Genomic DNA, 14,554 nt, shown 5'->3' with positions numbered 1-14,554 from the left:
CCCTGCAAGCACTAAAGTTGCAGACACTTTCCCAGCAACCTGAATGCTTCTCGAGATTGATTTTTTTTTTTTTAAGGATTTTTTTTTTTATGTGATAAAAACCGAAAGGGCCTAGAAGGAACCCCCTGCAGAAGCAAAATAACTCCTGAAGGATCCTGTAACCAAAAGCAGGCCCTTCTTCCTAGCAAAACGGGACAAGTCCACATTCAGGACACCAAACTGACAAGAGAGGCCCCCAGCTAATCAGGGCGCTGTTACTCCTGGTCAGCTATGGCAGCTAAGGGCATTGTGGATTTCTCCAAGGCATCATGGGAAGCCGGTGGGAGCCGTAAACGGCCCGTGGGTCTTGGTGGAGAGCTCAAAAGCCCTTGTCTACAAGGGGGAACCCAGTTGGGGTCTTTTCTAGGTAAGGTGTAGCACTGGCAGCTTTGCCCCGAAACTGGTGGGCAGCTGGATTATTCGAGAAACTCTCGCTTCCCACCAAAGCTCTTCAAGGAGGAAGGCGGAGGGAAACTGCCCACAGAATCATATACTTCTAGAGCTGGAAGGGGCCTTAGAGGTCTTCCGAGAAGGAGGCCAGCTACCCAAAGGAGAAACCCATGAATGGCTCACCTCTGACACTCGCAGACACCCACCATCAGAGAACCACGTACCTGGTGCTTTTAAAACAAAGATAGAGATAGGAAGAAAATTCCTGGGATTTTTTTTTGGGGGGGGAGGGGGTCAAGATAGAGAGGGAGGCATTTGAGAGGGAGGCAATTGCAATTCAAACTTTGCAATTCATGGTATTTTATCAGGTGCTGCTGAACTACCCAGCAGATCCACCCAGCAGTTCTCCTCCAGAAGTTTCACCGAAAGGGAGTGCCAAGGTTCTGGCACAGCTGCCATTCCGATCCACAGGAGAAGCCCCCTGTGGATCGGGCTCCTGGAAGGCATTTCACACCACGGGCCTTACGGGACGTCACCCAACAGGGCTCACACCACAGGGAAGTCAAGGAGACGGGTCCAGTGACCGTTCCGGTCGTCCTAAAGAAAGTCAAATATTTACAACACACAGGATTTCATTTAAAAAGTACAGAAATTTGCATCTTAGAAAAAGAAAATTCACAATTTTTTTAACCGCTCCCAAAGAAACCCCAAGAAGTCTTTTCTTTTTTGCATTTACAGCCGTGAGGAGGACAGAGGGACACCGGAAGAGGTCAGAAGAGGTGGTTTGTGTGCCAGACATGCAAGAAACCAGGAGGGCCAGCCATGCGCCACACTGTGATGGAAGAAACTAGCAGCGACAGCCTACCGTTGTCAGGTGGGTCTCTTTTATGAACACTCGATCAAGTCTCCTTTGTGCACGTCAAGAGTCCGGAGCCCGAGAGAGATACTACGAGCAGCATCGGGAGATGTGTCAAAGGCCAGAACTGTGAGGTTAGTTGGTTTTTATTGGATTTTTTAAAAAAAAAGACATTCCAGAAGGTTCCTCAGACCTGACTGCACTGGGAGATGCTGGTGACATCAGTGAACAGAATTAGCCCTTACAATTTGGCACGGTAACTTCCAATTTTTTCCTCTGGGGAAGGGGCGCCAGATGGTGCACCCTCCTTCCCATCTGCACGCTGAGCTTCCGGAAGGTTGGCTACAAAAAACTGGAACTTGAGAGCATGGAAACGGTGGGGAGAAATAGGAAAGGAGGGGCATTCTTCCTTCCGCCCCAAAAGCTGGCATTGCGGTGGATTTCTGGGAGGGAAGGGGAGACTCGGAGTGGTCAAGGTCAGCACCAGAAGAAGTAGAGACGCAGGTGTCAACACCTCCAGCCAGCAAGGCTTCCTACCCGATGTGGCAGCCTCTTCCAAACCCCCCAGAGAGACGGAGGCTCGCCCTCACAGAAGGCGGCTACTCCCAGGCTTCCGAGCCCCTCACCCCGGCTTCAGTTCACACCGAGGTCTCCGACTGAAGGCGCATGACAAACTTGTGCGATTTGGGGTCCACAAACTCCTCCGAGAGCTTGAAGAAGGGGATCTTTTTGGTGCTCACCACCAGGCTGAAGTCACGGCGCTTGAGGACAAAGACCACCCCGTCCTTCAGGCCATTGGTCACGGGCTCCTCGCTGACCAGAGTCCACTGCTTTGCCAGCCAGCGGTCCTTGTGGTACTGGATGGTGGGCCCGGCGGTCAAGTACCGTTCGAGGAACGCCTGAGGGAGAAGGCAAAAGGGTGTTCAGTGGGGAAAGTAGGCCCCAATCCGGTTGCCCAATGGACGCACTTTTATTCCCACCAACGAGTGGAGGAAGCCCATCACTGACTGGGCAAAGCCATTTGGAGTAGACTACACTTATAGGAAAGTTCGAGACATTAAATACATGCAATAGTATTTTGCATCTATGTGCTGACAACAGGGCAGTAAGAGAAGAGTTTGGAATGTGTAGGATTTCAACTTTAAACATGGTTTTATTGAATAATTACCATAATTACCAAATTTGAACCATTAAATTTGTATCTGAGAAAGATCTTCTGTCTGTCTTGGGCATGATGTGGTTTTGGACTTATTGACCTGATTATTGAGTGCTAAAAACCTGTTGAGAAGAATCATACTTTATGATGATGATTCTGTTCAATCTCAATTGATTTATTGCGGTCCGTAGACCAGAAAGGTGGAGGCGACAGTCATCGTTACAAACGATTATATTCCGAATTTCTTCTTAAAAATACAAAATCCTGGGGTAAGAAGTAGCGCACTCCGCTAGCTTACAGTAAGTGGAGGCTTGCTTATGCAAAATTTGGTATCAGTAAGTAAAACGTTTGGGGAAACGGAGGTTTGCAGATTTCCATCTATTACATATTTTGAAGAGTTTGTAAAGTCATACTTCCCAATTACCTACCGATACCAAATTTTGCATAAACAATCCTGCTTGCATGCAGAAGGTTCCCAGTTCCCTCCCTGGCATCTCTAAATAGGGCAGGGAGAGACTCCTGCCTGTGACCCTGGAGAAGCTGCTGCCAGCCTGTGCAGACAATACGGAGCGAGAGGGACCAAGGGTCTGACTCAGTAGAAGGCAGCTTCCTCTTTCCATGAGGGAAGACAAGTCCTTCTGGGCCTCATTCAGGGGTGTGTGACGGGGACAACACCCGCCCGCCCGCCCGCAGCCAGGACTTCAGAAAACATGGCCGCTGCGTAGAAGCCAAAAGCGGGCATGTAGGTTTTCAGAAACCTTCCCACCTGTGTAGCAGGGCTGCTCCTTTTGAGAAGAACATAAAAACAGCCCTGCTGGATCAGGCCCAAGGTCCCACCTAGTCCAGCATCCCGTTCCGTACAGTGGCCCACACTGACCTGAGAAAGTGGTGAAAAGAAGCCTCCACCCGAATTTGATGTCCGATTCATACGCCAAGCCATGGACAGAAATGAAGGTCCAGAAGAAAAAAGGCAGCAGAGGGGGATATTTTCATGCCAGGGGTTCTCAACCTTAGGCCCGCCAGATGTGGCTGGACTACAACTCCCATCACCCCCTGGTGCACCACAGCAGGGGGTGATGGGTGCCGTAGTCCAACCACATCTAGGGGGCCCCGAGGTTGCGCACCCCTGCTCTACGGCATGGACAGCAACCAGCACCCTGGAGAAAGCATCGCCCCGCGCGCTCGACGGAGCAGGTCGTGTCCGCGGCTGGCACTCGGAGACCATCCCCCCCCCCCCGGCACCTACCTTGGGCGTCATGTCATGGGTGATGCAGAACTCCAGGTGCTGCAGGATGCTCTCCATCGTGTGGTAAGGCTGCTGCTTGGTGGTCCGCAGGTACTTCTGCATGGCCCGGGCCATGGAGGCGAAGATGGCCTGGGCCGCCTCCCGGGGGTCCATGATCTCCCGCGGGTTCTTCTGGTCCTCCTCTTGCAGGCGCTTGATGTGTGTGAAGGCCTCCTCCACCGCCACCACCAGCCTGGCGGGACAAGAGCGCCCCCCTCAGGGTCAGCCGGGGATTGCAGCCTCCCCCCCACACACCCCCAGCAAGCGCAACGCGCAAAGCGAGGAGGAAAGAAGTCGCTTGGTTTGACGGTCGGTGCTGTTAAAAATAGTTGAAATGATTTTAAATTGTTCTAATTGTTGCTTTGAAGAGTGGCTTTCTTGTTTTTATTTTTCTGCGAGCCACCACGAGAGGCTCATCCCTGGCAGTGTAAAAATGCAATAAACGAAAAGAAAGCTGCTAAAGATTAGCCCGGGGAACAGTTGTTGTGGGGCAGCCAGACAAAAAACGTTTACTATTATCACAGGGTTTGTATGCAAAGGGCACAGGGCAGCCCTATATAAAGTGTATAATTCTGGTTGCCGCATCTTGAAAAGAATATCACAGAGCCAGAAAAGCTGCAGAAGGCGGCAACTCCAAAATGATCAGGGGGTGGGTGCACCTCCCTTATGAGGAAAGGCTAAAGCATGTAGGGCAGCGTCATTTATTTAGCAAAGAGGGGAGAACAGGAATGGGGCTTATAAAATTATGCCTGATGTGGGGAGGGAGGGAGCGAGATTTCTCTCTCTCTCTCTCACACACACACACACACACACACACAAGTAAAACCAGGGATCATCCCATGGAACTGACTGGCAGGAGATATAGGCTAAACACAAGGAAAGACTTATTTATACATTGCTTAATTAACCTGTGGCATTCCCTGCCACAAGATGTGGTGACAGCCAACAACCTGGATGGCTTTAAAAGGGGTTTGGATAACTTCATGGAGAAGAGGTCTATCAACGGCTACTAGTCGGAGGGCTATAGGCCAGCCTCAAAGGCAGGATGCCTCTGAGCACCAGTTGCAGGGGGGTAACAGCAGGAGGGAGGGCATGCCCTCAACTCCTGCCTGTGGGCTTCTCAGGGGCATCTGGTGGGCCACTGTGGGAAACAGGATGTTGGACTGGATGGGCCTTGGGCCTGATCCAGCAGGGCGTTTACGTGACGCTAGATTTGCCATTGCATTGTGCTCAAGGCATGGAAGGCTCAGACACAGATCAGATGAGCTGATGCAACAGCATGGAATGTTCCCAAACATTCCACTTGCTCAGGGGACAAAAGCTGCTGGGATATTTACAGTCCAGTTGCTGTGAGAGAAGGGAAAGTTGTCAGCTTGGCTGGGATCAAAACCTCACACAGGTTTTGGGGATAGCAGTGTCTTTTGGTGGCAGGCTGAGGTTTAAGGAGAGGTCCCTGTAGAGTCCAAAGGCAAAGGAGCTGAAGTAGGGAATGCCCTGGAAAATACAAATCTAAGGGAGAGGAGGATGTAAAAAAAGGCAAAGGCAACAGAGAAACGAGGCAATCCACATATTGAGGTGCACCAGCCAGTTCTTCAGCGGTGGGCTCCCAGTGGCCGGAGACCTACCTGGCGCGTCGTTTCCGCACCCGGCGCTCATGCTCCGCTTCCTCGTAATAATATTCGTTGTGGCTGTTGTCTCTTCTCCGTGCGGCGGCGGCAATGACGGCCCGCGACTGGCTCGTGGAGTTGTTGGTCGTGTTTTCTGGAGAAGTGGGGAGAAAAAGGTCAAGGAGGCCTCTCCGATAATTTCTCAAGACTTTGCCCCATTAGGGCCCAGCAGCTTAAGTGGCAGAAACGTCACCGCACGCTCGTGGCCATGTCCTCAGAACTGGAGCACTCAGGCCCATCTCATTCTGGTGACCACGGTGGCGCAGGCTGGCCAACCAATTCAGACGCGGATCTGCAAAACGGAATGCCCCAGGGGAACCCCGAATGCAAGACTAGGATTTCCCCCCAAGTTCCTTGTTGTTAGAAATATGGGCACCACCTTAAATTCAAAGTCCTCTTCCTTTTGCGTAAATATTGGTATAACCTGTATTTAATCTGTATTTTCAAGGGGGCTGTCTGAAATGCAGAATTGTCTTCTATTTGGGGGAAAGACGGGATAACGAATTAACTAATTGGTCCGGGTGGAGGGGGACGAAATGCCAAGTATCAGGACTCACACACTCCTCCTTCCCACTGGCCCACTCCTTCAAAGACCTGGGAGAGGGGAGGAGAGCTGGTCTTGTGGTCGTGAGCGTGAATAGTCCCCTTTGCTAAGCAGGGTCTGCCCTGGTTTGCATTTGAGTGGGAGACTACATGTGTGAGCCATGCAAGATACTCCCCTCAGGGGATGATGGGGCCGCTCTGGGATGAGCACCTGCCTGCTTGCATGCCGAGGGTCCCAAGTTCCCTTCCTGGCAGTAACTGCAAGATAGGGCTGGGAGACACTCCTGCCTGCTACCTCCACACTGCTGCCGGTCCGTGTAGACAACAGTGAGCTAGATGGACCACCTGACTCCACAGAAGGCAGCTTCCTCTAGAGAAAGCCCACTGGCCAGTGAGGAGAAGCTGCTAGTAAAGCCCTTCACAGCAACAGGACCTCCTCCTCTTTGTTGCCACCCTCAGAGGGTGGGTGAGGGAGAGGGGCTTCTGAGGCCACTGCCCACCCAGGAATCCCAAGGTGGGCCCCCGGTAGCACCAGGCTCCAGCCCCATCCGGCAGCAGCCCCGATACCAGCTCTAAAAGACTGCAGCCACACGCCTGAAGAGGCACAAGCAGCTTCTGCTGCTCTTCATTCTAGGCATGCACTTTTCGCCGCTCTTGGCTCCCCATCCGGGGTGGGTTGATTTTCAGCCGAGTTCTGCAGCCTAGCATTTAATTGGTAATTGGCATAATTATCATGATCAAGCTTAATGAGCAGGGGCGGGAGGGAGGGATCTAAAACTTAGCAGAAGGAGGGAGAAGAAGCACTGCCAGAGAGAGCAGAGAACACACCAACGGAGGTAGAGAGGAGGCCGCACGGAGGGGTCATGTGCTGCACGCCAAAAGGTCCAGGATCAAGGCGAAGCAGCTGCCAGTCAGGGTTGACAATCATGGACCAGATGAACCACCGGTCTGGTGTAGCATAAACAGTTCCACATGAATCCTCAGATCCGGGAAGGGCCCATAGCTTTGCCTGCAGAAGGTCCCAGCTTAAATCCCTGGCCGTCTCTCCAGCCAGAAGGGCTCAGCCTACGACCTTGGAAAGCTGCTGCAAGCCAGAGCACAGCACTGGGCCGGGCCGGGCCCTGGTCCTCTGACTCAGCGGGAGGCAGCTTCCCAAGCAGACATGTAGAGCCAGGAGATCACTCACCTTCGCCAAGCGAGTACACCTTGAACCCCGACATCTTCTTGGAGAGAACCGACTTGGGCAGATTGAGGAGGGCAGGATTGTAGACGGGGAAGTCGTGGTAATAGTTCTCCAGGATCCAAACGGCAACACGCTGGATGCTGTGGAGGGAGAGATGCAGAACGGGGAGGGGAGAGAGTCTGGTTAGATTTCCTCTTTCCCCTGAAGCAAGGAAGTCTCTTATCACTGGTTATCAGCAGGGAGAAAGTCAAGCGCATTTGATTTTATTAAATCCTCATTAAGGTCATCAGGAGAGATCCGTCTTCAGGTGCCACCAGTTCATCTGGTGGTAGCTTGTCACCCCTAAGTTGTGGTACCCATGGACAGAAGAGTTTTATCGTCTTCGGAGGTCTCCAAGAGAACCGTAAGGACCCATCTTTTCAGCCTGGCTTTTAATAATGTTTAAGAGGTTTTAAATGGTTTTCCCCTGCTAACTGAGCAAAGAGACACCTTTTAAAAGTGGTGATTCTCTTATATTTAGCAGGGGGAGAGCTGTTGTGTTGGCCCAGCCTTATGCAAGGAGCAGGTCTTGTGGTAGCAAGCACGACTCGTCCCCTTAACTAAGCAGGGTCCACCCTGGCTGCATATGAATGGGAGACTTGATCTGTGAGCACTGGAAGAGATTCCCCTCAGGGGATGGAGCCGCTCTGGGAAGAGTATCTAGGCTCCAAGTTCCCTCCCTGGCAGCATCGCCAAGATAGGGCTGGGAGAGACTCCTGCCTGCAACCTTGGAGAAGCCGCTGCCAGTCTGGGTAGACACTACTGAGCTAGATAGACCAAGGGTCTGGCTCAGTATATGGCAGCTTTCTAGGTTCCTAACTTGGGCTCTCCAGCTGTTGAACGACAACTCCCAGCATCCTCAACCCCAATTTATGGTGACCAGGGATGATGGGAGTTGTAACTGAGAAAGAGCTGAAAAGTCAGATTTTCCTATCCCTGTTCTTAGTAGTTTGGGACAGAGATCCAAAAATGTACCCAAGCCACACCTCTCTTTGCCAGCAGAGGGCAGAGGAAAGACTCACCAATATAATATTCACCCCCTGCCAGCTCTCTCTCACCCGGGAGGGCAGGCATCATAAAAATGGTGCAGAACGTGCAAGAGACCCCTTGGCTTTTCAGTTTCATTTGAAACAAGGAAGTCTTTTATCACTCAATAGGATCCCACAATATATTCCAGCTTTGCGACTTTAAGCTTTGCGATTTTAGTACATGCTTGCCTGCAGAAGGTCCCAAGTCCCCTCCCTGGCAGCATCTCCAAGGTAGGACTGAGAGAGACGCTTGCCTGCAACCCTGGAGAAGCCGCTGCCAGTCTGGGTAGACAACCCTGCGCTAGATGGACCGAGGGTCTGACTCAGTAGATGGCAGCTCCCCGTGTTGCTATGCCCTGCCTATGTCCAGCCAATATATCAAATCAAACCTTTATTGTTACGGTCATTCGGCCAGCAAAACACAAAGTACAAAAAGCTTTACATAAAAGCAAACTTGGTCAAATAAGTAAAATAATAGATAAATAAGCTCTCCTAGGAGAGGAGAGCTGGTCTTGTGGTAGCAAGCATGACTTGTCCCCATAGCTAAGCAGAGTCTGCCCTGGTTGCATATGAATGGGAGACTTGATGTGTGAGCACTCACTGTAAGAAATTCCCCTTATGGGATGGGGCCGCTCTGGGAAGAGCAGAAGGTTCCCAGTTCCCTCCCTGGCTTCTCCAAGATAGGACAAGATTTATTTATTTTTTAAACAGGACAAGATTTATTTATTTTTTTTTGAACCAACAAACTACCAAAGCATACAGTACGTTGGGCTGAGAGAGATTCCTGCCTGCAACCTTTGAGAAGCCGCTGCCAGTCTGAGAAGACAATACTGAGCTAGATAGGCCAATGGTCTGACTCAGTATATGGCAGCTTCCTTTGTTCCTATAAGCTTTACATAAAAGCGAACTTGGTCAAACAAGCAATAAACTGTGAAAACATAAAACAGAGCCGTAACACCCGAGTCCATCCATTCCGCAAAACAGAGGGCTCCATGCACTCTTAATAATCTAAAATTTAATTCAATCCAGCCCCATATCTGGCTCCTCGACAGGTCCGGCCAACACAGCACGCGACATCTGGGCACGTGCAGTCAGGCACCCCGTTCCCCGCCCCGGGGCTTCCCTCACCTGAGGTGGCCGACGTTGTAGAAGCGGCTGGCTCCGTCGGTGGAACGCACCACCTTGAGGGTGAAGTGGGGCTGGAGCTGGCGCAGCTCAAGGAGGACCACGGCCAGGTAGTGGACGAAGAGGAGGGCGTCCACCAGGGAGACGGCGTACTGCACGATGCCCTGGTAGTTGGCGTCCCGGGAGTCCAGGATGCGGACGCCGTAGAAGAGCCAGTAGGAGACCACCAGCAGGAAGACCAACACCATCAGCAGGGCCCGGAAGACGAAGATGCGGGGGAAGAAGGCCTTGGGCCGGCGGAAGAAGAGGGCCCAGCTGCCCAGCAGCAGGATGAGGAGCTTGAAGGCCACCGAGATGAAGAGCCCCTCGCAAGGGGTCCCGCAGGACTCCAGCTTGTCCCCCCAGAGGAGCTGGGGCAGCAGCATGAAGGCCACGGGGGTGAGGAAGGAGAGGAGGGCCAGGGCCCCCGCCAAGGAGACCCCCAGGTGGCGCGAGCAGTCCAGGTGGGCGCTGTCCTCCATGTCCTTGGCGATGCGGGTGAGGTCATCGTGGGAGATGCTGTGCTCCGAGGTCCCCGTCACCACCGTGGTGGTCTCCCCCCAGTTGTCGTCCTGCCGGGAAGCAAAGGGGCACGGGAGGGGGAGGGAGTCAGCGGGCGGTGGGCCGGGAGCTGCCAGCGGGGACTGTCCGCTCTGCCGAGCAGGGCCTGCCTTGGTTGGCATTTGGATGGGTGGCCACGTCCGAGCGCTGCCAGCTATTCCTCTTTGGGGATGGGGCCAAAGGAGCTCAGAGCGTCCGCTTTGCAGGCAGAAGGTCCCCGGTTCAATCCCCGGCAGCATCTCCAGACAGGGCTGGGAGAGACTCCCGCCTGAGACCTCGGAGAAGCCGCTGCCAGTCAGTGTAGACAAGACTGAGCGAGGTGGACCAACGCTCTGACTCAGATTAAGGCAACGTCCTCTGTCCCTAATGCCAGCTTTGCATGCAGAAGAGCCAGGATCTCGGCTCTGGAGAGCTGCTGCCAGTCAGAGTAGACAAGATGTAGATGGACCTATGCTCTGACTCTATAAGGCAGCTCCACAGGGACCAAGACAGACCCGTGCCCTTTGTTCATCCAGTCACCACCATTCCCTCTCTTATCTTTTACCAAAATGTCATTTTTTTAATTGCAAGGGGCCCTAATATGCTGGTCTTGCGGCAGCAAGCACAAATTGCCCCCTTTGCTAAGCAGGGTCCACCCTGGTTTGAATTTGAATGGGAGAGTACATGTGTGAGCACTGCAAGAGGTTCCCCTCAGGGGATGATGGAACCGCTCTGGGAAGAGAACAGAAGCCTGGCAGCATCGCCAAGACAGGGCTGAGAGAGACTCCTGCCTGCAACCTTGGAGAAGCCGCTGCCAGTCTGGGTAGACAATGCTGAGCGAGATGGACCAAGGGTCTGACTCAGTTTAAGGCAGCTTCCTGTGTTCCTAAAAAAGGGGAGAGACCCCAACTAAATTACATTTGCTAATATCTGTCAGTTATCACCTCAATAACTGGGAGTCACACACTGGAAAAGGAGAAGGCGCTGGTGGGGGGGGGGATACAAAATGGCAGCTACTGGCCCTCACAGGTACATAGGAAGCTGCTGTATACTGAGTCAGAGCCTTAGTCCATCTAGCTCAGGATTGTCAACCCAGACTGGCAGCGGCTTTTCCAGGGTTGCAAGCAGGAGTCTCTCTCAGTCCTGTCTTGGAGATGCTGCCAGGGAGGGGACTTGGGACCTTCTGCTCTCCGGGTCACTCACCCTCTCGTCTCCGCGGGTCGACTCATTGTCCAGCAGGGGCTCGCCAGGGGCCTGGATGGTCACAGACTTGTCCCCTCGGCTTCCATCTCGACTCTTGGAGCGGTGCCGTTCTCGGCGATCTCTGGGTTAGGGAGAGAGAGACAGAGGTGAATGCCGAGAATGATTCTGCAAAAGCTAAACCTCGGGCAGCTATTGGCCAACCTGCCCTGATGTCACAGAAGGGTCTCTGGCTGCCATTAGGATCCAACTAGCTCAGCCAGGGAAGAAGAGCGAGCAGAAAAGCCAACGTCTTGCCAAGAGCTTTGCTTTGGTCAACTAGCACAGGTTTTGTAAAGGCTGATTAGAAAGGAAAGGGCTTCCAGTAAGCTGAGCTTGCTGTATCAAAGTGCTTTGCAGCACTGTTCAGGCTTCCGGCAAGCTCGTCAGCTTTTCTGAGTTGCACAGCACAAGGTTGGTAGTGAACAATTGCATTCCAGAGGACTTCCTTCTGATCCTGCAAGCTCAGCTCCTAATTAGTCTACCTCGACTACCAACACCGCTGACAAAACTCAACAAAGATGAAACTGAGCAGAACCAAGCTAAGGGATCCTCCCAGAACTGTCTCTATCAGGGGTTCTGCCACCTTGCTGCCTGGGAGGGAGAGATGGCACAGTGCAAACCCCTCCATCAACCGGGCTGGGGCCAAATTCTGCTCCCAGAATCATGGGAGCAACCTGGCAGCAACCGTGGTATGCCAATTTGCTCAGTTTTCTCTTCCCTCCCAGTTCCCTTATTCTGCTACAAAACTACTACAATAAATATTTATATACCGCTTTTCAACACAAGTTTCCAAAGCGGTTTACAGAGAGTAACAATAAATAAACAAAGATGGATCTCTGTCCCCGAAGGGTTCACAATCGAAAAAGAAACACAAGAACAGCCTTACTGGCTCAGGCCCAAGGATGGCCATCCAGTTCAGCCTCCTGTTTCACACAGTGGCCCACCAGATGCCTCCGAGAAGCCCACCGGCAGGGGGTGAGGGCATAAGACTGACACCAGCAACAGTCACTGGACTGGAGGGGCTCTGTGCAGGGGACGGAGAGGGCCAGTTGCTCTCCCCCTGCCCAGTAAAGAGCATCACCACTTTAAAAAGGGGCCTCTTTGCCCAGTTAGCAGGGCAAACTCCCCACCCCCACCACACCTGCCACTTTGCATTGTGACTCTTAGATCGCAAGCCATTATTTTAAGCCACGAACCACCTTACGGCCATTACAGAGAGGCAGTCGACAAATGCAGGGGAAAGCCCAGGAACCAGGCCCCCAAATATTCCTGGCAGGGTCTACCCCGCCGGAGATGGAGAAGAGGCAACCCTCATGGTGGCCCCTGCAGCTTCCTGGGCGTGATGCCCCCTCCTTGAGCCCGACAAGCGATTCAGGCCACACTGCAGCCACTTCCGCACAGAGCAAAGGGTTAGGATCGGGCTCAGAACGAACACACGGTCGGACTCCTTCCGGGGAGCAATCGCCATCTCCATCCCTCCAACAACATCGGTAATATTGCAGACCCGAAGGTGAGGACCACCAAAGCATGAGCACACACTGAATCTCTTTTCAAGACCTTGTCCAAGGCTGCAATGGGCATTCGTCCCCCACACTCCTAGACGGCACCAACCACCCCGGCTGGCTCAGAAAAGAAACACCTGCTGAATTCCAAAGCGGGACAGAGAGAGAGAGAGAGAGGGAGGGAGGTTCCCGGGACATGCCACACACACACACACACACACACACACACACACACACACACACACCGCCTCCCCTGGGCTGGCTCACCTGTGCTTCCGAGAGCTTCGTGAATGCCCCGACTTGTACGAATACCCCGAATACTGAGACTCGTTATCCATGTTGTCGGATCGCCGGGCCTTATAGCGGTCCACGCTGATGGACTTGGGTCTCCCTGGTCCTGGGACAGCCGCCAGAGCCGCGGCGGCCTCCTTGAGAGTAGGCTTCTTCAGGCCGAGGGGCACCTTCAGGAAGTCAACTTTCACCTTGAGGGACTCTATTTTGATCGGCTGGCTGGACTCGTCTTAGGAGAAAAAGGGGGGCACCTGCGATTCGGGGAGAGAAGGAGATCACTTAACCACAGCACAGCCCTCTTAGGAACCTAGGAAGCTGCCATCTACTGAGTCAGACCTTTGGTCTATCTAGCTCAGTATTGTCAGCACAGACTGGCAGCGGCTTCTCCGAGGTTGCAGGCAGGAATCTCTCTCAGCCTGATCTTGGAGATGCTGCCAGGGGGGGAACTGGGAACCTAGATGCTCTTCCCAGAGTGGCTCCATCCCCTGAGGGGAATACCTTCCAGTGCTCACACATGTCGTCTCCCATTCATATGCAACCAGGGTGGACCCTGCTTAGCTAAGGGGACAAGGCATGCTTGCTACCACCAGACCAGCTCTCCGCTCTTCTTGGGGCTGGGCTACTTCTCAACAATGCAAATTTGCCTTTTCTTTTCTTTTTAAATACCCCAGCATGTAGAAAAACAGCATATGAAAAAGACTATGTTGCAATGCTTCTCTTTGAGATGCTACCTTTCCACATACAGGGAATTTTTGGTGCCTGTGTATGAGAAAATAGCCACCCATGTGAACCCCCAAGCAGGACTGCACCACTGGAGGTTTCCAGGTTTGGCTCCAAGCATGGGGGCTTTCTCCCCTCAACTCTTCCCTCCGGATTCCCTCCCCACATCTCCAAAAGATCAACAGCTGGGATCAGGATACCCATGTATGACCTATTTCCCAGGAAGAAAAGAGCTAACCCCTGAACCAGGAAGGTGGGTGTAAGTATTGTTTTCGAAAGTATCCCTTTAAATCAGGAGTTCTCAACTGCGGGTCTCCAGTTGCTGCCACTATCACCTTTGCGGGCAAGCATGATGGGAGTTGTAGTCCAACGCCACCTGCAGACCCATGGTTAAGCACTCTTGATTTAAACGATTAAAATCTAGGGAGCCCGCAAGAGGTATGTGCATGCCCTCTCGTCTCCTGCTGGTTCTCCCCTGAAACTGGTATTTGGAGGCATCTTGCCTCTGAGGCTGGAGGTGGCCCACAGCCACCAGACTAGTAGCCGTTGCTAGCCCTGCCCTCCACCTTCCGTATCTAAAGCATCAAATTGAAGAATTCTAAATCTTGTTAAAGCTAAACATTAGTACAGATCTTCAATCAATTATTGATCCCCATGTTTGCAGATTTTGTTCCAGTCCGGCTTTAGACCAGCAATTTTCAAAGCACACGTTGCAATCCTGGATGGTGGGCTATCAGGCACTGGGTCCCTTGCTAGTTTTTTCTGGCCACTCGAAAGCATGTCCAGAACATTTTTCAAAAGTAACATGACAAGATATAGCACCCACTGCTTGTTTCCGGCAAGAAGACCAAACTCAAGTTGGTACACTATCGAGCACATTGTTGAACCTGCCGCTCAGTACTTTGGAGA

The 14,554-nt window shown here is 52.6% G+C and overlaps 1 protein-coding gene across 4 annotated transcripts in view; it reads right to left on the bottom strand.

Annotated features, from left to right (window-relative positions):
• VANGL2 (VANGL planar cell polarity protein 2) overlaps nucleotides 1-14,554 on the bottom strand; it is a 41,230-nt gene continuing 26,676 nt past the window's right edge. For all 4 annotated transcript variants that reach the window (XM_053278742.1, XM_053278745.1, XM_053278743.1 and 1 more), the window contains exons 3-9: nucleotides 12,902-13,176; nucleotides 11,094-11,214; nucleotides 9,315-9,922; nucleotides 7,123-7,259; nucleotides 5,352-5,487; nucleotides 3,688-3,919; nucleotides 1-2,184 (exon numbers count right to left, since the gene is read on the bottom strand). In XM_053278742.1, the coding sequence (XP_053134717.1) occupies nucleotides 1,924-2,184; nucleotides 3,688-3,919; nucleotides 5,352-5,487; nucleotides 7,123-7,259; nucleotides 9,315-9,922; nucleotides 11,094-11,214; nucleotides 12,902-12,972 (1,566 nt within the window). In that variant the 5' untranslated portion in view covers nucleotides 12,973-13,176 and the 3' untranslated portion in view covers nucleotides 1-1,923. The remainder of the gene's footprint in view (nucleotides 2,185-3,687; nucleotides 3,920-5,351; nucleotides 5,488-7,122; nucleotides 7,260-9,314; nucleotides 9,923-11,093; nucleotides 11,215-12,901; nucleotides 13,177-14,554) is intronic.

The sequence above is a fragment of the Hemicordylus capensis genome, chromosome 14 (assembly GCF_027244095.1).
Source record: "Hemicordylus capensis ecotype Gifberg chromosome 14, rHemCap1.1.pri, whole genome shotgun sequence".
NCBI lineage: Eukaryota > Metazoa > Chordata > Lepidosauria > Squamata > Cordylidae > Hemicordylus > Hemicordylus capensis.
This window is presented reverse-complemented; position numbering and strand designations above follow the sequence as displayed.